The 26,034-nt window shown below is 55.9% G+C and overlaps 1 protein-coding gene across 5 annotated transcripts in view; it reads left to right on the forward strand.

The window, feature by feature from the left end:
• MYRF (myelin regulatory factor) overlaps window positions 1-26,034 on the forward strand; it is a 74,451-nt gene that overhangs the window by 9,317 nt on the left and 39,100 nt on the right. For all 5 annotated transcript variants that reach the window (XM_075095067.1, XM_075095071.1, XM_075095066.1 and 2 more), the window contains exon 2: window positions 25,602-25,689. In XM_075095067.1, coding sequence (XP_074951168.1) covers window positions 25,602-25,689 — 88 coding nt within the window. The remainder of the gene's footprint in view (window positions 1-25,601; window positions 25,690-26,034) is intronic.

Genomic DNA, 26,034 nt, shown 5'->3' on the forward strand with positions numbered 1-26,034 from the left:
GTTGGACAAGACGACCTCAGGAGGTCCCTGCCAACCTCAACCATTCTGGGATTCTTCCTTTTTCCCCGTCTTTCTCCTTCCTTTATTATCCTTTTATCTTTTTGTCTCTTTCTCCTTTCTTTCCATCTTTCTTTCCTTCTTTTGAATTAAAACCATCTTGTCTCTGTAAAAACTGAGAGTGAGGGAAGCCGGGGCTGAAGGGTGTTTCTCAGCCTTCGCTATTTGCTTATTTCTATAACTTACTTTTTAGAACTTCTCTGAGCTTTATCTCTCTGTGGAGCCCAACACGGCTCTTCATTTCGTTCGGGCAGCGGCGTTATTAAAAAGCATTTGTTACAACGCGGGGTTTGAGGGTGAGAGGGGAAGAGGAGGAGGTTTTACCACGAAGGATCGCAGCTCAGTTCAGTCTGTGCAGTGAGAAACAAGGTTCTTTCCTTTTGTGCGCGCCTTAATCGTGGTGCCCCGAAGGAGCACGCGGCCAAACTGATCCTCTGTTGTTTGGAAGTGAAGGTCAGCGCCTTAAACTGCTGGCTTTGCAGCACGGAGTCGGGTTTGCCCCGGAATGTCGCTCTCCTGAAGAATTAATGGTTTCTGGATGTGTAATATAGCGGGGAACGATGAACCTGTGAGAGTTTATTCATTTACAGGAATAAACTCATTAGTAGAACCGATTCCTCGCTACCCCGTCACTTCTCTGAAAGGTGTCTGCTGAGATCAGGGAGGGAGTCGTGTCCGAACCATACTTTTCTCTTACAGTGAAACATTTTTTCTTCTCACAGACCATCTTCTCGCCAAGTGGAGATTTCACGCTAAAGGGATTTCTCCCTGTACACTGAAACCCCTGAAATAATTTGGGAATTCCCTTTCCTTTGCCTGACTCTGATTTGCACAGGATCTGAGCCTGCTCTAAGCAATCCCACCATATTTAAGAGTAATCCTTTAGTGCTTGCGTAGCACTTAGTATTTCAAAGTGTCAGACAAGGATTAACCGGGCTCTCCGTGCAGACTTTTGGGGAGCGGGGGCAGTGCTGGCCGAGGTGCGGAAGGGAGCCGCTCTCTGTGCTGATTCCCAGTCCCGGCTGGCTCCGGCAGCAGCGTGCCGGGTCCCATCGCAGAGCAAGGCTTGCTTTGGGGAGCGAGCGCTCCCAAGGTCTCGGGTCCAACTGCCCGCCTCCGCTTTTCTCAGCGGCAAGAGATGGGCTTTTATTTTCCTAAAGAGGGCTCTCAGGCTTTGCTTGGGCAGGATGTCCTGATTTCCCTGGAACGTAGTTGTCCGCTCTTCGAGAGCGAGGTCTGAGGCACGCGAGGTCGGAGAAGCAGAATAACGATGCCGAGAGTGTAGGGCTTTGCTCTGCTCTTCGGGAAGGGGCTGGGGAGGAGCGTCCGCAGCCCCTGAGAGGAGAGATGGATTGGGGGATAACTTCACGCCCCTCCTGGGATGAAGATGCGGCGAGTGCGAGTCTGGCTGGCAGCGCGGCCTCTGAGTGTCCTCGAGGTGGGCCTGTCTGCGTTAGGAAGTTCGTGGCTGTCCGGGTTTGTGCTAGCACAGCTGGTAAACGTGTTTGGTGGCGCCCAGGACCATGCTGCTGAGGAGGGCTCGGGCAGAGAGCTGGGAAAGCTCGGAGGCAGGGAGCGTGGGATGCTGGGGGTTCTGGCAGCGGAGGTAAAGGAGCTCGGTTTGGTCTTTCCATAGTATTGGGAGTGTTTACCCAGAGCATTTGTATTTTGTATCAAAGGAAAAGTAGGGAGTTGAAAGCGTCTGACCCTTGGCTGGCATCCTGCTAGAAACCTTACCTTCCTCCCTGCCTACCACTCGCGTAAGGGAAACAGTTACGACAGAGCTCAGCTATTCGGGATCCCTCTCTCTCCCGGCTAATTTATGAGATAAGAGGTTGTTAAAGAATGTATATCAGGAAAGATGTGCAGAGCAGGGCTTGGGGGGCAGGGGAGCGGGCGGTTTGGCAGATGGCTGGGTGGGGATGGGGCGAGAAATGGAGAAAAAGAACAGCAAACGCTAAAAGTTTGGAGGATTTGGGGTCCAGGCGTAGCTGGGAAAGGCAGCAGTTGGTTAAACAGAAAGGGCCAGATTTCAGTGAAGGCACGCGAGTCCTGTGAAATGAAGCAGCCCTTTACGATTTTCCACGGAGCACAAGCGGCTGGAGCGCTCGGAAGCGGGTGTCTGTCGCGCGGCCGTGTGTCCGTGCGTGCGGGGCCGCGGGAGCCTCCGAGCTGGGAGCGAGCAAGTGAGCACGGGGTGTTTTACCCGCAAGGCAGCAAGCGTGTTTGTATTAGCGAATGTTTTTGCCCGTCGGAGTGCGTGTGTCTGTGTGTTAGCGGTATTGGGTACTTTCTTGGTGATTTTTACTGTGTATTGTGGAGCACTTTCTGTATTTGAGTAGGAAATGCTGCCTTGCAGCCCTGCAGGAAGAGGTCTGGGCCCCATTTTCCTCGGATGAAGAAATATGACGTGGCACTTGGGGACATGGTTTAGGAGCCCTGGTGGCGTTGGGTTGGCGGTTGGACTTGATGATCCCAGAGGTCTTTTCCGACCTTAATGATTCTGTGATTCCATGAAATGATGGGGCTGAGGCACAGCGCCGGACCCAGGGCTCCCGGGTTTGCGCCTTGTCCACCGCGCGGTGTCGTAAGGGTCGGGTCTCTGCGTGCCGCGGGTCTGCGGGAGGATTTGGTGGTGGGTGGGAACGAGCGGAGGAGGGCTCCAGTGGTAAAACTTCCACAGGCATAAAACATGAGCTTAAAGGAAGAGGAAGAATGGTTTCTCTTCGGAGCTGGCCACCACCTCACGGTGGGGTGAAGCATCCCTGAGCTGGCAGGGCTCTGGTTGCTGGTAGTGCTGGTGAGCCGACCTGTGACTTACAGCTCGCTGGGGGTTTGCCGAACTACGGGGGCAGTTTCAGTTTCTGCCAGGCAGGAGGTTGGAGGACAGGGAAAGGGAGTCACAGAGAAACAAGGGATGGCTTTGGAGTCTTTCCTGGCTGCTTTAGGGGCGCAGAGGGGAGACCGGTGGCTTCTTGAGGCTGAAAACACGGGGAGCAGATAGGGCAGGAGGACACGAGACCCAGGCCCTCTAGAGCGGAGGCTGCGGCATGTGTCACGGTGCCGGCTGTCAGGCAGAAACCACACACGCAAACCAGGACAACTGGCCCCACGTACGTTTTTAGGCACCTGGGCTTGACATAGCAGCACAACTACAGCGGATCAGAGCATCTTATTCCTTTCAATTAAACGAAAGAACGGCTTTTTTGGGGAGCTGGGCTTCACGCTCGCTGTTCACCCTCTGCCCATCCAGTGGCTGTCTGGCCCTTAGCCTCCGCATCCCCCAAATGCACCTCTGAGCTGTGATGCTGTGCTGGCGAGAGGATTTCCTGCACCGCTTGCACGGAGCTGTTTGACGTGGCGAGAGTAAGGGCAGAGGGAAAGCGCTGGGAGAATCACAGGCTCCCTGCGAAAAGCACAACGTGATCTTTGCCGCACGTCGCTGCGGGTGCTTTGTGCCTCGACCCGAGCCTCGGGAGGAGCGGGGCTGGGGAAGCGGTGGCTTTGCGGTGTGACAGTCTCTCCGGGGCCTGGCTGGTGCAGTGGGGAAAGTAAGAGGCTTTGTGTGCAGTGCTTGGCTGGACGGGGTTAGCCCGTGACAGAATGGTCCTGGGGAACCTGGTACAGCACAAACACATGACCATCCCTCCTGGTAATCCCCTCGCAGACCCAAATCCCAGCGCGTAGCAGCAGCCTCCCAGCCTCCTCCCTGGCCCTCCCACTCTTCCCTGGGGGAATAGAAAAACCAGCAGGCAGCAGCCCTGGGACCTAGACAAGCTGAGCTAGGCAGCATAATGACAGGGGGGGAGAGCAGGGACGCAGCGGGAGCTTGACATCCGCTCTCACCATGCTCAGGATGCGCTGGATCCGAGCAGGTAACAGCACAGATCCCCCAACCCTTCCACGGCTCGGCTTGCTTTCCCCTCTGCCTCTCCATCTCTCTTTCCAATGCGATCGTTTTCTGGTCCTCCTCTCTCTGCCCTCTATTTCAGGCTTCCCCTGCCCACCCGACTTGGTGTCTGCCTCGGGTCAGTGTGTGCCCTCCACAAGAGCAGGGGACGTGGGGCTGCTGGTGAACCCAACTCCACCCCAGGGCCTAAGCAGAGGAGGGAAGAGCGAAAAACCTTCCCTCGAGCACCAGCAGTCGGCAGAGGCGCAGGGGACATTCCTGGGCATAGGGGGAAGCTGCCACCTCCATCCCAGCAGGACCAGCAGCAGGAGGTTCCCAGAGTCTTCAGCCAAAGCACTTGTCCTCATCCGCTCCTCAGGGCAAGGCCGGTGGAGAACAGCCTGCTGCTTCCAGCGTGGTCTTGTGACCGTGCTGGTACTTCTCTGGGGTCTGCCTTCTCTCCCAAAACGCCTTTTTCCTGGGTGGGAAGAGGACAGGACGCATCCAGATGGAGCAAGGCCAGAGAGCTGTTCCTAGGAGGGTGGATCCCTCAAGACGTCTGATAAGGGGTGGGTTGTGGTTCAGAAAAAGCAACGTGAGCGCACGCCTCCATCAGGAACGGCGAGAGGTACTTTGCCCATGTTCTGGTTCGTGTATCTTCCACAGGTTGGTGTCCTGGGAGCGATGCCTGGACACGGACCAGGAGGGGGTTTGGGAGGAGGCAGCAGGAGGAGGTGGCCATCGGGGCAGATTAGAAGGGAGTCGTGCCAGAGGTGTGACCAAGCTGATGGAAATGGGCGTCTTGGTGACTCAGAGGTCCGGCTGGCCCGTGCTGCTCCATGTGCCTGGGCTGGGGTTGCGCAAGGGCTGCTGCCTGCAAGGATATGGGAAAGAGATGCTGGTCAAGAAGGAGCCTTTCTGGGGTGCTGGGTAGGCAGGGTTTCCCTCCGCTCCCAGGCCCTTTCCTGCTAGAGCAAAGCGTTTGCTAGGGCTGGCCTTCTGGGGCCAGAGTCGTGCCAGCTGCCCTGTCACTGGCTGCAGTAAAGGTGGAATAAGGCAGCTCCTGGGCATGGCTGGCCTGGAGAGCGCTGGGCATCGCCTGGAGGAGTGCAGCCCCACTGAGTGGTGCGTAGAGAAGTTGCTCCTCCATGGACTTTCTGCCTCCTGTCCAAATTCAGCGGTCTTTTTGCTTTCTGCTTTTGCCCTCTTTTCTGCCCCGCTCATTCTCTGCCCATGGTCACTCAGCGAGAAATAAAACCAGAAGAGGCCTTTCGAAGAAGGGAGAGAGATGGGGCCCTGCTGTGCTTGCCCTCTTCTGGTTAGGGACCTTGTGGATTCCTCCTGCTCGGCCAAGACCTGAGTGATGCGGAGCTGGGAGCCGTGCTAGGAGGGTGCCAGGCTGTGACCAGCGAACCCCTGGCCCGCTGCGGTGCTGCAGGTGTCTGCTCTTCCTCTGTGCTGCCCAGATGGGGTCCTAGACCATGGCTTGGCATCCCTCCAGCGTATCTCTGCCTCGGGATTTCCCTTCCTGGGGATGGTGTTGCTGCGGCAAGAGCTTTGCAGAGCTTGCTGGGTAACCCCCTTGCCTCTTCCCAGTAGTGTTGCTGATTGGACTTGGACTTTGTACCCTCTGATAAGAACCCCAGTAAGCTAAATGTGTCTGAGGAATGATTAACTAGCGTGTGCGTTGCCAGAGGACGGGGAGCAGCTGTGACTGGAGACACAAACAGGAACAGGCTTGTGGCTTTTGGGCCCGAGCTGGTGCGTGCAGGATGCCCCTCCCAGGCGGCAGCTCGCGGAGCAGCATCCTTCAGGAGAGGGAACCCGCGCCATGGCCTCCTTGGCGCTCTCCAGGCAGATACCAGGGCTAGGGGTGGACAGAGAGGGATGAGACTGGGTCACATCGGTAGGAGAGGTGCAGGGTCCAAGGGAGGATACTGCTACTGTGTAGGGAAAAGGGGCGCTCGTGGAAGCAGGGGGCGGATTGCATTGGGCTCCACGCTTGGCTATCCGCTGCCTCCCACTCACGGGTTCGTGGATACACCCTCTTACTCCTATTGACCGGCGTGCTTTGGCACACCCTTGCTTATCCTCCGGACCTTCCTTCTCCCGTTGGCACCTGTACAGCAGGGCCAGAGGATATCTTCTGTCTGAGGTGGTGGAGGTGGACGGTCTGGTCCGCCCGGGGCCCTGCGCTCCCTGCCATCTTCCAGCACACCCTGGAGAGAGTTCATGGCATGTTTGAATGAAAGGCTTCCTTCCCAAGGGAAAGTGTAATGTGATACTCAGGGTCCACCACTTATCTCGCTGAACTTTGTCTGTTTGGATGCAGTGAACTCAAAATGGCGAAAGGGAGACGTGGGAGTGGGGCTGGGGAGGGCGGCCAGCCCCGGCTGCGAAGCGGAGATGCCAGATTTGGTGTAGAATGAGAGCGAACGCCCGCAGATTTTGCTGGTTTTTGGGGGTGGTGGGGGGGGAGGGCTGCTCGGAAAGGCCAAGGCTGGAGTTTTAAATAGCCCTGGTGTGCTCAGATCCGGGATTTGAGGGCAGAGGCTAGGGTGAACCAGGGGGAGCAGTCCTGGGAGCGCCACGTGGCTGCGATCGTAATCCCGTGGCATGTCCAGGGCTAGGGCCAGCGTGCAGGGCTGCGGGCAGAGGTAGGGGTCATTTCCTCTGGTGCAGCACAGCATCGATGCTTCTCTTTCGCATCCCAGTTGCTGTGAGAGACTGGCTTGGTCATAGGAAAGCTGGCATCAGTCTCTGCAATGGTTAAAGTTTTCTTAGCTTCTCTGGCTTATCCTCCATTTTTTTTTCCCCCCACTCTTCCCCATCCCTCATCCCTTTTGCTCTACCCAGTCTTCCTTTCTTCAGCCGCTCTCATCATTTGTTTAGAGTGCGTTGAAGGAGGTGTACCGAATTGTGCCCTAAGTGACTGCAAACCCCATGAGTAGGAAGAGCAAAACCAGCGGGGCTGCGCTTGCAGACCGGTGTGTGGTGTGAACAGAGACTGAAGCAGCGTGGGGTGGGACCAGCAGAGAATGAGGAGCTGACAGGCCTGCGCAGCGCCAAGAGCCACGGTCTAGCTTTGGCGAGACCTCCGCTTTTTAAAAAAAAAAAAAAAAACCACAGTAATTAAAGCAATTTTTGCTGGGACTGATTTTTTTTTCCCCCCTCCCTGTAGTCTTTTGTCGTCACCCCAACATCGCAGCAGTGTGTTGCCTCGGGAGGCTCGGAGTCCCGAATCGATCTGGCTTTCTTACCCAAGGCGAAGCTAGTGATTGGTGGGGAGGAGGCAACGCAGAGGGCGTGGTGGTGGTCATGGGCCAGGCTTTGTGGAAGACACGGGTAGTTTCCAAAAGAGCTGGAGGCCTAATTCCTGCAAGCTCTGTCTGCTTTGATGGTGAGGACCCTGCAGAGCCGCTCTTGCTTGCAGCCTTGGGAAGTGGTTGTAGTATCAAGTGTACGTTCGGCTTGATTTGGAATATGAAGATTCACGTAGTTTATGTCTGACAATACTTATTAATGAACAGCTCTCGTTTATGACTTTTGGTCCCGTGTGCTGATTGCAGCTGATGGCTAGAAATCTAGATAAACAGGAAACCAAGCAACTTATCAGCCTGCTTGATCTTGGCTTATCTCTTCTGTTATGACAAGCAGTGGTTATGGACATTGATTCAATAAAGCACTAAAAAGTGCGCTTTGACTTTATTGGAAATGAAACACCTGCTTAAGGAAAGCAAAAGCTTAAAAACGGTGCATTATAAGGGCCATCAAACCATTTCACAGTTGGCTGCTTGCTGATAATATAATCAATGCTCCGCTCAGTATAACAACAGAAATGGTCTTTTCCCTGATGAGGCCCGACCCAAACCAGAATCGGAGGTCAATGAGAGGTTCTGGGTAGGGAGGAGCAGGAGGACTCCTGTCCGTCTCCTCTCCCTCCTGTCTATTTTAATTCAGTCTTTGGAAAGGGCTGTTGGAATGGAGACGCGGGTGGTGGTGAGTTTTCACATGCAGCGCGGTGGATCGTGTAGTGAAGAGGGAGAGGTGATAAATGACGTTTCAAAACACGTCGCACTGGTGTTGAGGGGCTGAAGGGACACAAGGAACAGCAATGCGGGGATCTGCAGACTGGGGGTGGGCTTCACAGCCCAGAATGAGCAGTTTGGGTGCTGGAGGTTGTGTTGGTGTGCAGGAGCTTGGGAAGAGGAATTGGCCAAAAGTCAACCCAGTCCCACAGGATGATCTTGTGGAACATCAGGGTAGGGACCTTTCCTACTCCTCTGCTTTTAGACACAGGAACTGTGGCTCTGTTACACCCAGGAGGCACCTGTGGATGCAAAAGATCATGGAGGATCACCAACAGAGATTTTTACAGAATTTTTACCATGAATTTTCAGCACGGCTTTCTTAATTTGTGGCACAAATTTGTGGGTGGTCATGACATTGGGCCAAGTTTGGCTTTGAAAGAGATGAGAATGGTGCCGGTGACAGCGAGCTGTGATGTGTGGCAAAGTTGGTACAAGCATTTGCCACCGCTGGCGCAGAGCAATGCCTTGTCGGGAGGCCACAATGCGAAGGCTGGAGTGCTTTCAGCTGGCTCTCTGAAGGAGAGAAGCAGTGGGGTTTACTGGGCTTTTCTGTTTAAACCCTCTTCTCTGCGGTTTTGGAAACCGAACCGCGCTGAGAGTGAGCTTTGGGAACTAGATAGGAGGAATGGGATGGAGAAAGCCGGTCCGATGGGTCCTTGTTTCACGCTCTAAGGTGCGGGTTGATCAGCCAGTGAACAGTCAGTGGTAGCAAGTGAAAAGGGGACGTGAGTTTTAGGAGCACAGGTCGCTCCCTGGGGATAGTCGCTGCCTGAAGGAGACCCGTGGAGGCCTCTGGTTTTTGCAGAACTAAACCCTGAGTTTTGTAGAAGTTGGTTTTGCTTTGATCGGCCTGTTGTTTAAATGCGTCAGGGTGGTGTGCGTTGGTCTAAGGCTTTTGCCAGGGCAGGAGAGCCACGTTAAATCTTTTTTTTTTTTTTTTTTACTGTTTTACAAACTCAACAGCACTCGATAAATCCAGAGTCAACGAGCGGTTGGGAAGTCAGCTATTGTTAAGGTGTTTGTCCTCGTTGCCAGTTGCGTTGCAGCAGGGGTGAGCTCCGAACCTCTTCAGGCTGGCCTCGCCCTGAAGTCCTTATGGTCCAGGTGAAGTGTGGAAGAGTGGAGGGATGAGCTTCACCGCTTACAGAGGCAGCTAAGAACCACCTGGGATAACGTGACCTATCCTCCCTCTGTCCCTGTCTGCTCCTCTTTTCTTGCTTGCTCACTTCATACAACCCAGGCAGTGGCACTAAGCCTTTCGATAAAATTACCTTCTGTTTTTCCCTACTTTGACAGTATCATTTCTTAAAATAAAGATATTTAACTGAGTTTCACGTTAGAAGGAACTATCAGACCTTCTAGCCTGACCCGTGCAACAGCTTTGAGCAGTGCAACCTCCAGCTGAAACTGTGGTGGGGTAATAGGTTTGGTGGTTTTTTTTGCTGCCACAGAGAATTTATCAATGAGGCTGAGGTTACCATCCTTGCTTTGCCCAGGAGAACTGTGGGGCTTCTCATCATGTGTAGTTGTGGGTTTGTGTTTCATCTGTTAAAAAAAACTAAAACAACACAAACAACCAACCAAAAACCCCATGGTTTTGGTTTGGGGCTTTCACAGGAAGGAATATGTCCTGTTGAACTGTGAGAAACTGGCCGGTCTTTGCCCTTGGCTCAGCCCTGAGAGTCTGCATGGGCCGAGGGCTTCTCTGAGGGACTGGAGAAGTCAAAGAGACATAGTGCAGATGGCCAGAAATTGTCAGTAATTAATCTGCTTCTGCAGTAAGCTTTTTTTTTTTTTGAAAAAAAAGATACAAAAAACCAAAGAAACAAATGAAACAACAACAGGAGTTCCCACCGAGAGCGCAGCGTACAGGTCCATTAGCGCATGGGTCTGACTTGCTGCCCGGTCTCCGTTCAGGTCTCTAAAAGGAAGCTTTGTGTCTGTCCTGTCAGGGGCAGAGGCTAGGTCTGCCAGCTTCTTCTAGCGGATCTTCAGGTCTCTGTGCTCTTTTCTGAAGGGATAAGCAGGGGTCTCTTCCAGACAAAACAGTGGGCACATCTGCAGATCTGTTTTGAGCTCCACCACCGGTTTCCAGCACAAAGCCAGGCAGCTCCCTGTTGCTTTGCCTGTGTCGGCCCTTTGTGTAACAGATTTGTACAATTTTGGGGCAAGATCCATCTCTTCCTTTCTTGCGTACGCGCAGCACGAGTGCCTACCCTGAAATAAAAGGCCAGCGATCTCGGGAATTTCTTCCGCCCCGCGTGGGCAGAGCTGTCCCAGGGATCAGCGCTTGAGGCGTGGGTACTGTATAAATAGCTGACGGGGACCTCCGCGGTTGTTCAACGAGTACGGCTCGCCCTCGTGGGGCGTGCGGGGCCGTGCGGGCGGCGGCGCGGCCGGCGGGACGAGGCGCGGGCGCGGCGTGGCGGCGGTACCTTGGACAGCAGTGTGGTCCCGGCAGGGCCCTTCTCCGGCCAGGAGGTCAGCTCTGGAGAGGCCGGGAGATGGCAGGACGGGGGCAGCCCGCTCCCCGTTTGAGGACGCAGTTGGGTGGAAGAGCTCCAGAAAGGTGGCCGAGCACCTAAGAGGGAGGGGCATTAAGCTGAATGTCTCATTTAATTCCGCTCTAGACCTAAGGCGTAAGCGCTCACATGCTTTGCTAGTGACGTGGCGTTGCTCTTCCCTAGCCTCGTGTGTGTGAGCGGACGTCTCGGAGAGACCCAGGAATCTGCAGAAGGGGAAAGTGGCTTTTCTCTCATAACAGACCCCAATCCACACAATGAACCTCCAAAAGAAGTGGAGTGGGGGTCTGGTAGAGGATGGGTCCTGGCTGCAGGGTACGCCCGTGCTGTTCCAAAGACATACTGGAGTCACAACAGAAAGGAAAGTGGGGAAATTAAGCTTAGAAAACTACGGCAAAGCGGGTGCGCTGTCTCGGGGGGCTGAAATTCTGGTCATCCATCTTCTAGGCTTAGCTTTCCCCCCCCCAAAGTTGGTCACAGTCACCACCACAGCCATCCCAGCCGTTTAGATCACCTTTCCGTCGTAGCTCCCAGCGTTGTTCATAGGTAGTGAGGAATTGTCCTACAGCCTTTGGAGGGAGATTAGCTCCAGAATAAATGTTAGCGCTTCTGAGGTTAAGGAATGGTTTGGCACTTGTGCGTGAAGCTCCCTTTGCAGCTGAGGACTGCCTGAAAGACTCGGGGCAAGGGGTGAACCCAGCGTGCTGTGCTAAAGAGTGGTGTCCGATGGGAGCGGGATGGAGTCGGTGCTCTCCCTGCTCCCCTTCCATGGACAACTCCTCATTTATGGAGCTGCGGTAACATGCTGTGAATGAATTTTGCTAGTCAAGCTCTCTCGGAGGGTCGGTGAACCACGCTGGGGATAAGGAAATACGAAAATATTGTCAGAAGTGTTCCTGAACTGCTGAAAATCCTAAATTGGCTTCTAATCACTGAGTTACCTCTGCAGCCTTTGTCCTTAACTCAGTGATGAGGAGAACCCAAAGGACACTCGAACGGTGAGCGGGCCATGATTGTGGTTTTCTGTGCTGAGGAGGTTTGGTTTGTCTCCCGGAGCTTCTGGTACCTGTTGAGGCGCTGTCTGCTGCCTCGGGGTTGGGTTCGGTTCAGAGCCCTGTGGGCTCTGCAGCGAGGAGGGGCCTCCAAGATATCTGAGAGGTAAAACTGCTCATAGAGCATCTCTTCGAGGGTAGTTTTTTTATAGTTTCCAAAAGATGGTGACCAGTAATGTTAATATTCACATTTATTGCAGTCAGATGTGAGAGCCGCGGGACCTGCTGTGGCTGTGCTTTGCAAGCACAGAGGAGCAGATGGTCCCTGACCTGCATGTTTTACCTCTCTGGGAAAGAAAGCTGTTGCTCCCTGCTAGGAGCAACGTCTTATTTCATGGCTGACGCTGTCAAGTCTTGCACTCTGACTGCCATATCCTCCTCGCAAGACTGAAACTCCCTCCCAGCAGGCTGCTTTCTCCAATGTGAGTTCATATACGGGAGGATTCAACCACTGCTCAGCCTCCTGGTAATAAACAGACCAGACAGGGACTGCTGTAAACCTTCGTGTACATCCCGAGCGGTGTTATTTCGACCTTTTCCAAAGCCTCTCCAGTATTTCCGTGCCCTCTTCCAGACAAACGGAGGCGGGCAGCGATTCCAGCGGCGGTATCCAGAAAAACCAGGACCATTTCTCCATCTTCTGCTCGATAGTCCCCTTGCGCGTGGAGAACGCGGCAGTCAGAGCTGCGACGCTGTGTCGGGGGCTTGCGCGGCTGTGGTTAGACCGGAAAACCGGAGCTTTTCATTTAGTCTTTTTTTTTTTTACTTTCCCCCGGCAGTTTCCCAGCCTGTGCACGCTACTTTCCGGCGACATTCCTGCCTTTTGCTTTGTTTTTATGCAGCAGACAGATTGCTGTCACTTACCAGGTGATTCAAGGCGCTCTGTAAAGATGAGCATTGGTTTTTTTTCCTTTCTCTGCTACCCCACCAACATGTGCCACCTTCGAACTTCGCCAGTGGAGAACAAAAAATGCTGAGAGGCTTTGGCCCAGGTACCAGTCCTTGGGGGGTCTCTGCTAGTAACCCCTCTGCTCTTTGATGTCTCCATATTAACAGCTGTATTTTAGCTCTGTCAGTGTTCGGCGTCTCTCGTGTTGTCCCTGTCAGCTCCATGCGGGGCAAGTTTCGAATCAGGATGTCGTTCGGCATTAAGTGAAATGCACTGGAGAAATTCAGGGCTGCGGACGCTGCAGGGCAGGGGCTGCCTGGCTCGTATGTGCATGGACAACACCTAGCCCAGCAGACCTCAGGGCGTGTTGTTACAGAGGCACCTCAATAACGAGCGTATTTAGCAATTTAAAGGTGCTGCTGGTACCACGAGCGTCGAGTGAGAAGACGAAAAGCGGATTTTGCAGGAAGGCCAGGCTTTCTGCTCCTCTTCCGCTGAAGTCAGCCGAACTGCTGCGGCTCAGCCCAGCTGGAGCTGTGGCCCTCATTCTTTTGGGGGGAAAACAAAAGAAGATGCATCTGGGGGAAAATAATTCCAAACATAGACAATCAGAGGGAGAGAGACAGCCTCCCTGCTCCCGGCTGCGGCAGATGCTGGGGTGGCAATGGGAAGCAATAGCACGAGGATTGTTGCGCGCAGGCTGGGGACAGTCGCAGGAGACAGATAACGTCAGGCTGATGGTAGGCAGGACCGGAGGAGCTGGCCAGTGAGCGGTTGTGGTTAGAAGATAGTGAATGGCCCAGCTGTGAAATCCGTGTGCTATTTAGCACAAGGGGCACGGGCGGTGTGTGGAGATAAGAAAGGGAGCATTCAGGTCGGGCGCTGAGGAGGGCAGCCAGACGTGGAGGAGTTGGGGGGCTGCAGCATCGTCGCCCGAATGGAAGTGATGAAAGTCCAGACACACGGGGCAGAGCCCCAGGGAGCGAGCCGGGAATGAATGACCTTATGCTGGCCTGGACAGAAGGCTCTAAGAGGTTTTTTAATCTATTGATCTAATGACTCATACAATTTGTGTAATTTCCTTGCCTTTCCACTCTTCCCTCATAACTCGGCTCTTTGTCACAGTTCTGGCTGGCAGCAAGACAGACTTGTTCGCTCAGGACCTACACGCTGCTTTGCCCAGCAGGTGCTTTAAAACAGCAGCAGCGAGTGATCTCTGCTCTGGTGGAAGGAGCTGGGCGAGCGGTGCCGGGACGCAGCAGCAGTTTCTGCCTGCTCTCCTCCGCGCTGGAGGGCGATGGAGGGAGCAGAGGAGGGGTGGCTCCCAGAGGTCTGCCTGGGCCAGGTACCAGGAGAAGGCTCTCGATTTACTTTGCAGGTCCCTGACCTTCTTCATGCCTCTCTTCTGCGCTCAGTCCTTCGTGAGAAGGTCTTACCCACTGTCATCCTTCGCTCGTGCTTCTGCGCCCGCGGCTCAGGCGGTGCCGCCGTGAGGGTTACCTCGCTTTGGGCGCATCCCACCCTTATTTCAGTCCCAGTATTTGCCTCCGCTTGTCTAATGCGTGGAGACCACTCATTCTGCGCATCACAGAATCATTAAGGTTGGAAAAGATCTCTCGCATCATCAAGTCCAACCATTTAAGTGCTGCGTCTACACGTCTTTTAAATACCCCCAGGGACGGTGACTCCCCCGCCTCTCTGGGCAGCCTGTGCCGATCCCTGACCACTCTTGCACTGAAGAAATGTTTCCTAATATCCAATCTAAACCTCCTCTGGTGCAGCTTGAAGCTGTTTCCTCTCGTCCCATCACTGGTGACTTGGGAGAAGAGACCAACCCCCCCTCACTACAACCTCCTTTCAGGTAGGTGTAGAGGGCATCGAGAGCCTGAGGAGCTGCTCTGCCTGTGGGAATGCGTGCGGGCAGTGCCTCCCACCTCCCCGGGCCCGGGGTGACCTCCTCATCCTCGCCTCCGTGTGCTGCCCTCCCCACACAGCGTCCTTGAGCAGCGTGCCAGGCACCTTCCCTCTTGGTTTGTACCACTCCAGACAGCACGTTTCTTTGAAGTGAGACCCAGAACACACAGAGAGCTTGCAGGGTGGGTGGAATCCAAGCAGCACGTTTGGTATCTGATTTGTATTGTCTGGTAACTGTTTGCTAAATCCCTGGTGCAGGAGCTATGTTCCGGTGCAGGAGACAGCTCAGAGTTAGTCAGAAAATGCAAACAACGCATTTTTTTAAAAGCAAAAGAAACCTCAGTTTCGGTCTGAAAGGCTGTGTGGAGATCGTCGGCGTGGCAGTAATCCCTAGGGATCTTTTTCTTTTTTTTTTTAATAGTTATTTTAATTGCATCGTTACTTGATATTTATTGTGGGAGGCTAGAGAAGCTTAGCATAGCTCAGGAAGAGGCAAATCATGAAGGTGCCCGAGATAGTCCACAAATACCTTGTTGAAAAGTAGCTTTCTTGGAGCAGAGGACTCTTTAGTCTGGTAGTTAGGGTGTGGAGATACAGCGTGCAAACTAGGATGAGGAGCTAAAGGGTAGAAATGGATTAGTGTGGCCCCTTCCTCAGGCGCTTAATTCATCAGCTGAAGCCTGATTCAGAATTGCGTCTGTCCGAAGGATGCGTCCTCTGCAGTGAGGAACTCTGGCCGCCGAGTAAGACTTAGACCGCTGCAGCGGGGATGCGTTGCATCTCCTTGTTTCCTCCTTGGGGAAAGAAGTGAGTGCCCTGTGCCTGTGACCCTGACTGCTCCTGGATCCTGCGAGGTGGCCTCGCATCTTGGGAGGTTTGTGCCACGGGTGCAGCAGAGGTAGACGAGGGCTTATGGCAGCGACGGCAAAGGAAATCCAACGACGTAAGAAGCTTTTGGTGCCCTTTGTGGTTTTCGCAGGAGTCAATTCTGGAGCAAATGCTATTGCAGTGTAGCACTGGGAGCAAGTTCTGTACGGTTTCACATCCCAGCTGTGTGAGAAGAAGGGAAAGCCTGATGACCTGACATTCCTGCTTGTGAAAGATCCGTGTTGGTTGCACAAAGGTAGTGACGGCCCTCCCCAAAGCCCTGGCAAAAGCCCCATCTAGATAAAACGCTCTGCTTTCTTACACTCAGTCTCCTCTGGAGGCTGTCCAGACTGGACAGGAGAGACCTTGTTGCCTCCCAGTTAGAAGGGAGGAACGAGACGCCCGATCTGGACGTGGTGTTCCAGGCAATGCTTGGCTGCCTGTAGGTTTGTATTCTGTTGCTGTTTGATTATTAATCTTTCTGCCTAAGGATTGTTTTGTGCTGGGGGATTTCCAGGAGAGGCAGCTCAGCTCCAAGTCCCGAGTCCCCCACGCGTGTGGTGTGCAAGTCTTCAGAATTGGGCTGAAAGTGGTCTCCGGGGTGGCTGCCGGATCTCCAGGTTTCCTAAGAGCCTTTCCAAGAGCCACAAGCTCAGCAGTGTTGGCATCTCTGCAGCAAGGTCAGTGTCGGGGAACTGTGTCCCTGGGCTCTCTCCATGGCAGGAGCAGAGCAGCAGTGACATTGCTCAGCCATCTGCCGTCAGCCTTGTCAAGTCCCGATGCTTCTCTGAGTCTTTATTCAGGACTCAAGACCTGAGGGAATGGCAGGGAGATGTGCCGGGGAGGGTTAGGATGAGCGTTAGGAGAAGGTCCTTCCCCCAGAGGGTGGCGGAGCCCTGGCACAGGCTCCCCAGGGAGGCATCACGGCACCAGCCCGGCGATATTCCAGGAGCACTTGGACAAGGCCCTCAGAGCCACGGTGTGAATTTGGGGTGTCCTGTGAGGGGACAGGAGCTGGGCTCGATGGTCCGTGTGGGTCCCTCCCAGCTCAGGACATCCTATGGTTCTGTGATTCTATGATTTATTGCCTCTCCCAGTAAGCGCCGAGCACGGCGAGGCCCTGGGCAGCTGGGTCAGAGTCTCTGCTTGATACCGGTACATAGCAGATAATAAATATCGTTATTTTTTTCTCATATTGCTGATACGCTGTGGTGACAGGGAGCTCACACACATAGATGTTACCCTATAGAAAAAGGTCACTCCTGTCCCCCCAAACCTGCAATCTAGGTAAAGTTAGTGGGCTGCTGCAGAAAGAAGCACCCAAGAGCAGAAGCTTTGGCTTATGTCTTCTTTTCTACTGCCCGGTCCTTCACCCGCAGCCCACTAAAGCGTGGTGAAGCGGGGTGGCCACGTGGCCGGTGTGCCGAAATCTCGCTCAGGGCACGGCTGGAGGAGCTGGGCGCGTGGTGCTGCTCTGCCTCGGGTCAGGGAAGCCCACCCCCATGAAGGGGGCTCAGCAGAAGGGAGCCGGAGGCCTCTCCCCATGCCCGTCTTCCTCCTGGGCTGGGGAATGGAGGCGTGAGGGTGGCAGAGCCTCGTGCAGCAGTACCTCCCCGCCGGTCCCGAGCTCAGGAAACACCAGATGAAGTGGTCTCCTCTGGGCCTGTTGTCCCCCCTGCCAGCCCTCCAACGCCCTCAGTCCAGAGAGAGAGATAAAGGCGTTGTCTTCTGCCTCTGCAGGACTCCAAACAAACAGGGCAATGTGCCCCCCTGGACAGGCACCTTGGACCCCGCCAAATGGCGATGCTTGTGTGGGTGCTGCTGTTCCTGCCATCTTAGTGCATGAATGGACAAGCGGGGCATTGACGGCTGCGGGGACACACACAAACGCTCCACTGTGTCCCCTCTCACACCTTCCCCTCCTCCTTCTCGGCCCCGATGCCCGGAGGACAATGGCTCTATCCATGCCAAGGTTCACAGCTGGCAAGGGCGGAGGAGAGGCCAGGACAAGGGTGGAGAGCTGGAAGGAGAAGGGACTCAGGAGGGTCCGGAGGGATAACAGCTCTGGGAAGGAAGGAACGAGGGGAGATGGGGGAATCTGAGAGGGGCTAGAAGAGGTGAAGGTGCCGAGGAGTGGCCGGCGGAGAGGCCAGAGCGAGCAGTAGGAAGGCGGGAGAAGAAAGAGGAGGGCTCAGGGAGGTTTGGGAGGGAGGACGGGGCTCGGACATCTCTTCTGCGTGGAGCTGCCCGCCTTGTCCCGCAGGGCTCCCCGAGGGCCATGCCCATGCCCTGCGGTGGTGTAGCAGGATGGTTTGCTCTGGCTCTCCACGCCTGGTCTGTCTTGAGATATATCTCACCACATACCTTGTCCTCCCCGAGGGCTGGGAGATGGAGAGAGGGCATTCTCTCTCTATACGTACACCTATACAGGGTATATATCCTGGCTCATATCCCTTCCTGCTAGTATATCAGGAATAGCAAGGATGTGTTAAATGGTTAGGGACACTCCCCAGCTTACCCAAAGGTGCTTTTATCAGATATATTCACCTGTGCGTGTAAGCTAAGGGGTTTTGGGCCTGTGTGAGAGCAGAAGGGAGCTTTCCAGGGGACATGGAGGTGCTGCTGTGGATGGTGCTACTGACTGCGGACACTGGGCTGCAGGCTGGCGATCGTTTGGTTGTACCTCTTACCAGTGCGGTTCAGTACTCTGAGTGTTTTGCCGCTGGTGCCGGTCCATGGTTCAGCCAAGTTGTTGCTCCAGGACCTTCCTGGCCACTGGAGACCCTGTAACATATTTACCCACTATGATAAATCTGGGGTCTTGGCTAAATCCTGCCTGTTCCATATCTCCGTTCCCTCTGATGCACTACATTCCCTGCATCCCACCCTGGCTAGCATGGGAACGCGGTGGTTTCTCCTCTCAGCAGTGAGAGGGTTGCAGTGGGGTTAGACGTGGGAGCGGGGATGCTGTCTGGGAGCTCACCGAGAGCAAAAGAGAGCTGCTGGGGAGGAAGAGGTCAAGCACGGTCGGGCTGGGTACGTTCTTGGTCTCTCCATGGAGAAGGTGTGAGGGGAAGGTGTGTGAGTGCGTATGTTCAAAGCCCTTCTCAGTTGCTCCATTCATTAGTTCATTTCAAATATGTGACACACAAATTAGGCTCCCTGGAGCCCACACGGTCTGTGTAACACCCAAATTCTCACAAACCCCCTTCTGCTTAGCCCTGAGTTTGGTGTTTTCCCCAGGATCTTGTCCCACGGCCTCCCAGTGCTCTGCCTTGGCTGTGTTCCTGGTGTGACTTTGGATATTGGGTTTTCTGCTCTGGCATGAACAGGGGATGCACGAGCTGCCCCATGCACGAGCCCCCGGGCTTGTGTCAGCACTGGTGTGTCAGCACTGGTGTGTCAGCACTGGTGTGGCCAGCAGGAGCCGGGCAGGGATGGGGCCCCTGTGCTCGGCACTGGGGAGGCCCCACCTCGAATGCTGGGCTCAGGTTTGGGCCCCTCGGGGCAAGAAGGGCCTGGAGGGGCTGGAGCGTGTCCAGAGAAGGGCAGCGGGGCTGGGGCAGGGTCTGGAGCACAAGTGTGCTGGGGGGCGGCTGAGGGGGCTGGGGGGGTTTAGCCTGGAGAAGAGGGGGCTGAGGGGAGCCCTTCTCGCTCTCTGCAGCTGCCTGAGAGGGGCTGGAGCGAGGGGGGGGTCGGTCTCTGCTCCCAAGTCACCGGTGACAGGATGAGAGGGAACGGCCCCAAGCTGCGTCGGGGAGGTTTAGGTTGGAGATGAGGGGAAATGTCTTCCCTGCCAGAGCGGTCAGGCCCTGGCACAGGCTGCCCAGAGAGGTGGGGGAGTCACCGTCCCTGGGGGGGTTCAAAAAACACTTAGATGCAGCACTTGGGGACATGGTTTAGGAGTCCTGGGGGTGTTGGGTTGGTGGTTGGACTTGATGATCCCAGAGGTCTTTTCCAACCGTAATAATTCTGTGATTGCTTTGGAGGGGCAGGGCTGTCCTTGGTGATGGGCTGGCAAGGGAATGTCCCCAGGATGGGACACCGGGTGCGGGCTGCACCTCTGCATCGACTGGGTCAGCCCTACCCTTTGTGATGGGAAGGGGCGCATGCTGCGTTTGCGTGTGTGTGGGAGAAGGGCCTCCTAATGCGACTGAAACTGCTTAAGGATGGGATTTAGGAGCGAGTAGCCAGCCGGCGTGGCTCAGCGTAGCTCCATCAGTGCCAGACCAGGTGAAGGCCCCTGAAGTCAAGCAGTTGCATGCATAGAAGTTTTCCCGCTGGCAGCCCGTGCAGACCCCAGCAGGCTGTCCCGGAGGGGCCGAAGGAAGACGATAGAGGGGCTCACCCCGTGGAGGAACCATGCTGCCGGGGGGCCCCTTTCAGTGCCTCAGGCAGCTGGGGCTTCGCTCTGGGGTGGTCCCGAGAGCGCTTTGGGGGAGATGGGGGAGTGGTCTGGCTTGGCGTCCCACTCGGGTTACAGGAGCCACTTCTGCTGGGAGTGACTGGTTATCGTTACAGTCAGGTAATAAAGAGCATTAATTAAGGAGGAATGCTGGGCCGGTATCTGGGGGGAGGAAGGGGCTGCGGGGTCGCAGTCCCTCCCGACGGAGGGGATGTTTCTACCCCTCTGTACCCTCTGGGCAGCCCAGGGTTGGGCACGATGATGAGATCGTCCCGCTGTCCCTTATGCAAGGAGCTCCGTCCCTGCAGCTGGCTCTGCCCGGCTGGCGGATGCGTAGCCCAGGTCTCTGGGCAGGGACAGGATTTTGTTGTGGCCCCTCGCCGTGTCCCACTGCAGACAGGGCAGGCGTGGGAGGGATGCCATTCCCAGCCGGAGCGGAGCAGGGCTGTCGCGGTGCTCTTCGGGCTTCCCCCGTATGGCAGAACCAGCCAGGCTCCTGCTGATTAAGAAGTGGGTCTGAAGACGAGCACCAGCCCCACAGCTCCCCGAGCTTAGGCGGTGTTTGGTTAGCCAGCCGTGGCACGGATTCCTCGCGCTCGCGCCCAGGCCGGCAGCCAATCCACCAGGGCCGAAGGATAAACAGGGGACGAAGCAGAAGCGGGTGCTGAGCAGCGTGAGGCCCCCGGGGAATGTGCCGATGCGGCGGCCCAGCCTGCCGATTGCACAACCCCTCAAGCACAGCCGCAGGAACGTGCCCGCGCCGGGGCTCTGCACCTCGCTGCGGCACCGGCCGCCCCGGCGCGGCGCGCTGCTGCTGAGCTTCGCGGGTAACGCCGTGCCGTACCAGGTAATGGCTGGTGGGCCTTCGCGCCCGGCAGCACTTGCTGAGGCTGGCTGGATTTGTCCTGCTCAGCTCCGTATCCCACCGATGCTCGGCACCCGCGCCAGTGCGTGCTGGAGAGCTGCTGGGAGAAGGAACGCTGCGCCTTGCCCTGTGGGACCATCAGCCAGGAGCTCCTGGGGCATCCTGGTCCTGTTCCACCGTGCTGGATATTTTATTATTGCTTCCCTGTTCAGCAGTGACTTTGTCACCGGGGTGCTCTGTGCCTCAGTTTCCCCATAAGCCCTAATTTGCTTCGCGTAGAGAGGGCACCAAGCGGAGGCCCTCGGGCAAGTAGAGGTGCTTTGCTGGTTGCCATGACCAGCTGAAGGACCATCCCAAAAGCTATGGGCTCTCCAGCACGCTCCAGCCACCTGCGCTGTACCGCCGGCACCGTGTCCACGCGCCTCCTCTCTCTGCTGTGCCGGACCTGGCGGCTCCCCGGCCCGCTGTGGACACGAGCGAGCCGCGTGCCCTTCGCACCAGGTTTCAGGTGAAGCTTTGCACGTAATGGCTTTGGCCCACCTGTAGGTCAAGGACTTCAAAGCAAAGGGTCGGTGCCGGTCTCCTGCAGGCTGCTCCCTCTCCTGGCTGCGCTGCCCAGCGTGTCTCTCGATTCGAAGGCAGCGCAGCAAGGCTCCTCCAAAGCTCTGGGACCTCCTGTCCCGGCCATGCTGGCAGCAGGGCGGAAGGTTTGGCTGCCGCTGGAGCGCTCCTTGTCCCGTCTGGAGTGAACACGGAGCAGCACTACAGCCGGTGACACGTGCCGCACTTCAGGCAAGTGTTTTGGAGAAACAGCCGGACTTTCAGAGCAGCCCGTGGTGGCGGCCATCGCTTGTACCTGTCTGTTTTGGGAGGCAGGCAGGGCTGAGATGGCAGGGAATGGAAAGGTGCGGCAGGCAGGCTTGGTGGGGTCTGTGGCTGTCCGTTCGCCCTAATTGCGGTCCTCACGGCACTCAGATCAGAGCACGGTGCTTCATTTGTAAGGCAACCCTGCAAACCCCCGGTGGGTCCCTGAAACCCAGAACAAAAATTCACCCTCTGGTATGTGGCTTCGGTGCCACAGGGAGGCTCTGGGCTTGGCACAGCCTCTTCTCTTCCTCCTCATCCCTGGTGCCCCCCCGCCCCTCCCTTGGCTGATGTTGCCCAGCCTCTGAAAATGGTTGACCTCATTGTCATCTCCAGGTTCCCACATCTGGTTCTCGTTAGTGGATCCCAGGACGAGGTTCTTCGGCTCTCTCCCTTCCTCCCACCCCCAGGTGACCCAGGCAGGATTATGGGTGATTAGAAGACAAGCAACAGAGCAAGAATAGGTGGGGGAGGGACTGTTATAAATAGAAATACCATAAACTTATCAGCCTATCACTCGAGGTAAATTCTGGTTTTAATCTCTCAGACCTGTAAATATGACGACTCACGGGGGCCAGGCGCTGTTAACTCTTTCAGAGCCCCGCGTGCCCATCGCCGATGGGAAGCGGGATGCAGCGGAGCACCTGAAAGCGGGACAGGGAGCAAGTCCTTGAGGCGAGAGGATGTCACCGGGAGGGACAGGCTGGCAGAGCCCCGCTGTCAGAGCAGGGGCAGGGAGGAGACGGCAGCGCGGGAAGCACCTCCGTTTGGATGGCAGTTGTGTTTGGAGGTTTGGGGAAGGCAGAGAAAACCAGTCCAAACATTGGGATTCCTGACATTCTCACACGTACGGGGGCCTCTGCTCGCCCGGCTCCGCTCACGAGGAGGGTGCTGCGGGTTTAACATCTTGTTCTTCAGGCAAAGTTTACTTTTTGGGGATCTCCTCAACCCTTTTGCAAGGGAAGGGTTAGAAACTGGAGCAGACGGAGGGGTGACACGGTGTGAGTGCAGGGTGGCGATGCGGGGGCCCAGGGGAGGGCAGGACGTAGGGACCGGGCAGGTTTGGGAGTTTCTTTGCAGCAGCGTCGATTGAACAATTTGTGAAATAGGAGGTTATCCAGGAAGAGTTTGGCCTGAGGAGTCTCCGTGTCTGTACAAGGAGGTCAGCATGTTAGATGTGGCTGAGTTTTTTGGCCCTGGTGCCCTTCGGCCCTGGGATGTTCATTGTGTGCAGAGAGCATCAATAAGCCGGTTGGCAAGAGGGGTTGGGCAGCTCTGCGGGTGCCCGTGGCACCTCTCCCAGCTTGCTGCTCTGGGATGGAAGGCAGAGGTCACCCTGCTGAGCTTCGGGGACATCAGAGGGGTTACAGGTGACAAGAGCCCTCACGTACTCTTTGGAGCAGGCGCTGGTGCAGGGCTGTAGACTGGAGATGCTGTGTGGGGATTGCTGCTGTTCTCCCCACAGCGAGAGGGTGAACGCCAGCAGCGCAGGGGAACTCAGAGCGTCCCTGGGCTCCTGCCTCTCTCTTGCTGGGAGGAGGAGACGTGGGAGTCTGTCTCATGCCGAGCTGGGTGGATGTCGAGCTTCCCAGGGTCCCTTCTCAGTGGCTTCTTGCTTCCTCCTAATCCCCACTTTGGAGGGGGAGGGAGTGTTGTTGGTGTCATTAGGAGCTCGTGACTCTATGGAGAGAAGTATTAGCTTTTAATTAATCACCTAAGCTGGCTTTTGGTAAGGGCACAGCCTGCGTGGAAGCTATGGGTGGCGGGACGTTCCTTGTGCAGGTTTGCCGGTGAGACGCGCCGCCCTGACATCCCCCATTTCATCATAGCTGGTGCAAACGCCTCTGTCCCCAAACAGGGGAAAACCCTTTATTTTTGGTGGGCAGCCCCTTCCCATCGCACATGCGCAGCCGGGCCCTGCCACGGCTGTTATCGCGTCTCGAACAGCTCCGCAGTGGCGCGGCTGACACACCTCTCACATCACGGTGCTTATCTCACCCTTTGCATGGGTCTCAGCTGAGGGCTCCTGAAGGTGACTTTTAAGACAAGGTAGCAATGAAATAGGGAAGCCAAGCAGCACTGCTGTCTCTTGAGAGCCTCCTGTCCTTTCTGGATAGGTCCTGGGCTCCTCTTCCACTGTGGAGAAGCTCCTGGAGTTTGGAGGTGTGAGGGAAACCCACTGGGGTCAGGCATCTTGAGAATTTATCTTGGACAGGCTCAGTAGCTTGTGGAAAGGCAGCAAAATTGGTAAAATGCCTTTTTTTACTTCTTTGACCCTGCGTCCCAGCCCTGGAAGTCGGGATGAAAAGTTTTCTGATAGCTTTTGTGGTGGATGTTTGCCGAATACATCGTGTGATTTATAGGGCGGCCTCTTTGGCCAGGAGCGAGGCAGCGGAGAGGGGGCAGCGCTCAGCCCCTGGCAGAAGGGTTTCAGCTGATGTTAAGGGGTCACAGCGGCCGAGGAGCGGCCGCTTGTAGAAGAGGTGCCTCGGTAGAGCCACGCACGGTGAAGTGTCGGGAGCGGGCTATAGCAGCGGTCCTCGGGGATGAGCCAGGGACACAAGCACCCACGGTGCTGGCCGTCGGTGAGCTCTTCCAGTCAACCGTAACTTGGAGAAGGACAACGGCATGATTGCTACCACGTCACTGGAACTTCAGGAGAGGACTTGGTTGTCCAGAGGAGTAACCCCTGTGCTGACCTGGGGTCTGCAACTATATAAGCGAGGTGCTGGCACAGCTCGGGACCTCATAGGCTCTGCCTGCCCTGCCCTCTTCTCGTCATGACGCTAGCCTGGCAGCAGCATCGCGCGTCCCTGCTCCAGCTGCATCCTTTTCTAGCAAGAGTTCGTGCGGGAGAGCATCAGCGCCTTCTCCCCCAGGTCCCCGGGCTCTGCCGCGGAGGCGTGTGGTGCACAAAGGGTTAGGTGTCTCACAAGTAAACGGCTACCCAGGTTTTTTCCCTCTAGCCAGGGTTACTAAGGGAGAGATCCCTCCATCCGCGCACACACCCTGTCCGTTTGGCAGAATTCCTAGCTGGATTTATTTCTGCCGATTTGCTTGTCTTGGTATGAAAGGGATTTGCAGAGGGGAGAGCTGCAATTGGCCGGGGGTGGGCTGAAACCCCCCGCTCTGGGTTTTGCGGTTCAGTGGCTGACCCTTCCCCAGCGCATGGTCGACGGGGGGAGGCAAGGGTCAGGGTCTTCTCCTGGGCAAGGGACGCCATGCTTTAACGTGGAGCCGCGGGGTCTTTCAGGAAGGGCCGTCTTTGTTATCTGAGCTTGGGGAGGCTGGGGGAGCTGGGCCTTCTCTTCCACTTTCTTGGCAGTGTCTTTGGCACCGAGGGCTGGCACCGACCCCAGAGGGCTGCAGACTCCCACTTCAGAGAGACAGATAAAGAAAGCACTTTCTGTCAACAAAACCCAGCCCAGCTTCCCCAGAACAGGAGAGGGGAGGAGGAGCCCTCTGGGAGAAAGGAGAGGGAAGTCCACCGCTTGCCTGTGCAGGAGAGGAGAGGGAGGAAGGCTCCTGCAGGGTCGGGGGCTGATCCATGGCAGCGGCGGAGAAATTCCAGTGCGTTCGGCAAAGCGGAGGCAAGGGTCCAAAGGGAAGGAAACCAGCTTTCCAGAGCACCCGCTGAGCCCACGCTTACAGCCCTGCCTCTGCGGGGATTGCTCTTTCCCGTGGCCCGTAAAAGGGAGCCCCTCCATCAGCCCCGGCGAGGCCAGCGGCTCTTGCAGCTTTGCTGACAAAGCTGTTGCAGGCCACGTCAGCGCCAGGTTGGTGGTGGTGGTTGGGCAAGACCTGGCTCTCGTGCTCTGTGGAGCCACGTGTCTTGCATCGCTCAGGCCTGACCCCACGATCTCCCTTCTCCCACGTGTCCTGAGCCCAGCCCCGGGAAGCCCGCGTGTCCCACAGCCAGAGCGTAGCTTGCAAATCGCCGCAGACAAACCCCACCTGTATGTCCGACTTCCCAGGCAGTGGCACCACCCTGGCTTGTCCCACACACCCCATCGTCTGGGATGCAGATGGGTGTGAAGAGATGGCAATCCTCAAACTGAAGGATCTGCTGATCTTCTCAGATCAGTTTCTTGACTCTGCAAAGGTCTGGCGATGTTTCTGACCTATGAAACAAGGGCCTTTCATGTCCTTCTCATGGCTCATGCTTCCACCTCCTCTCCCCTCGCAGGCCACGACATTAATGGAGCTCTGGAACCATCTAACATCGACACTAGCATCCTGGAAGAGTACATCAGCAAGGAAGACTCACCAGATATGTAAGTGCTTCTCTTGCTCCGCAGCAGGGACAGTGTTCACTGTCGTTTTCTACGGAGAGATGTTGAGCAATTTCCAGCCCTGCAATTCGAGGAATCATCTAGAAGTCACTGTGCACCCTGGCTGCGCCTCTGTCCCTCCTAGAGTCCCCCCTTATTGCTCTTTGCTTACTCATTTCCAGTTCTTCCTCCTGTCTTTTCCTGGCTTCTTGCGTTTGATTTTCCCCAGTCTCTTCTGTCCCCTCTTTCCCCTCCTGAGGGCACCGTGAAAGACACCTTAATTTGAGCAATGAGAAAGCAAACACTGGGAGCTCAGCGAGAAAGGTTAAATCCCCAGCACAACACGAA

The sequence above is a fragment of the Phalacrocorax aristotelis genome, chromosome 5 (assembly GCF_949628215.1).
Source record: "Phalacrocorax aristotelis chromosome 5, bGulAri2.1, whole genome shotgun sequence".
In the NCBI taxonomy this organism is placed as follows: domain Eukaryota; kingdom Metazoa; phylum Chordata; class Aves; order Suliformes; family Phalacrocoracidae; genus Phalacrocorax; species Phalacrocorax aristotelis.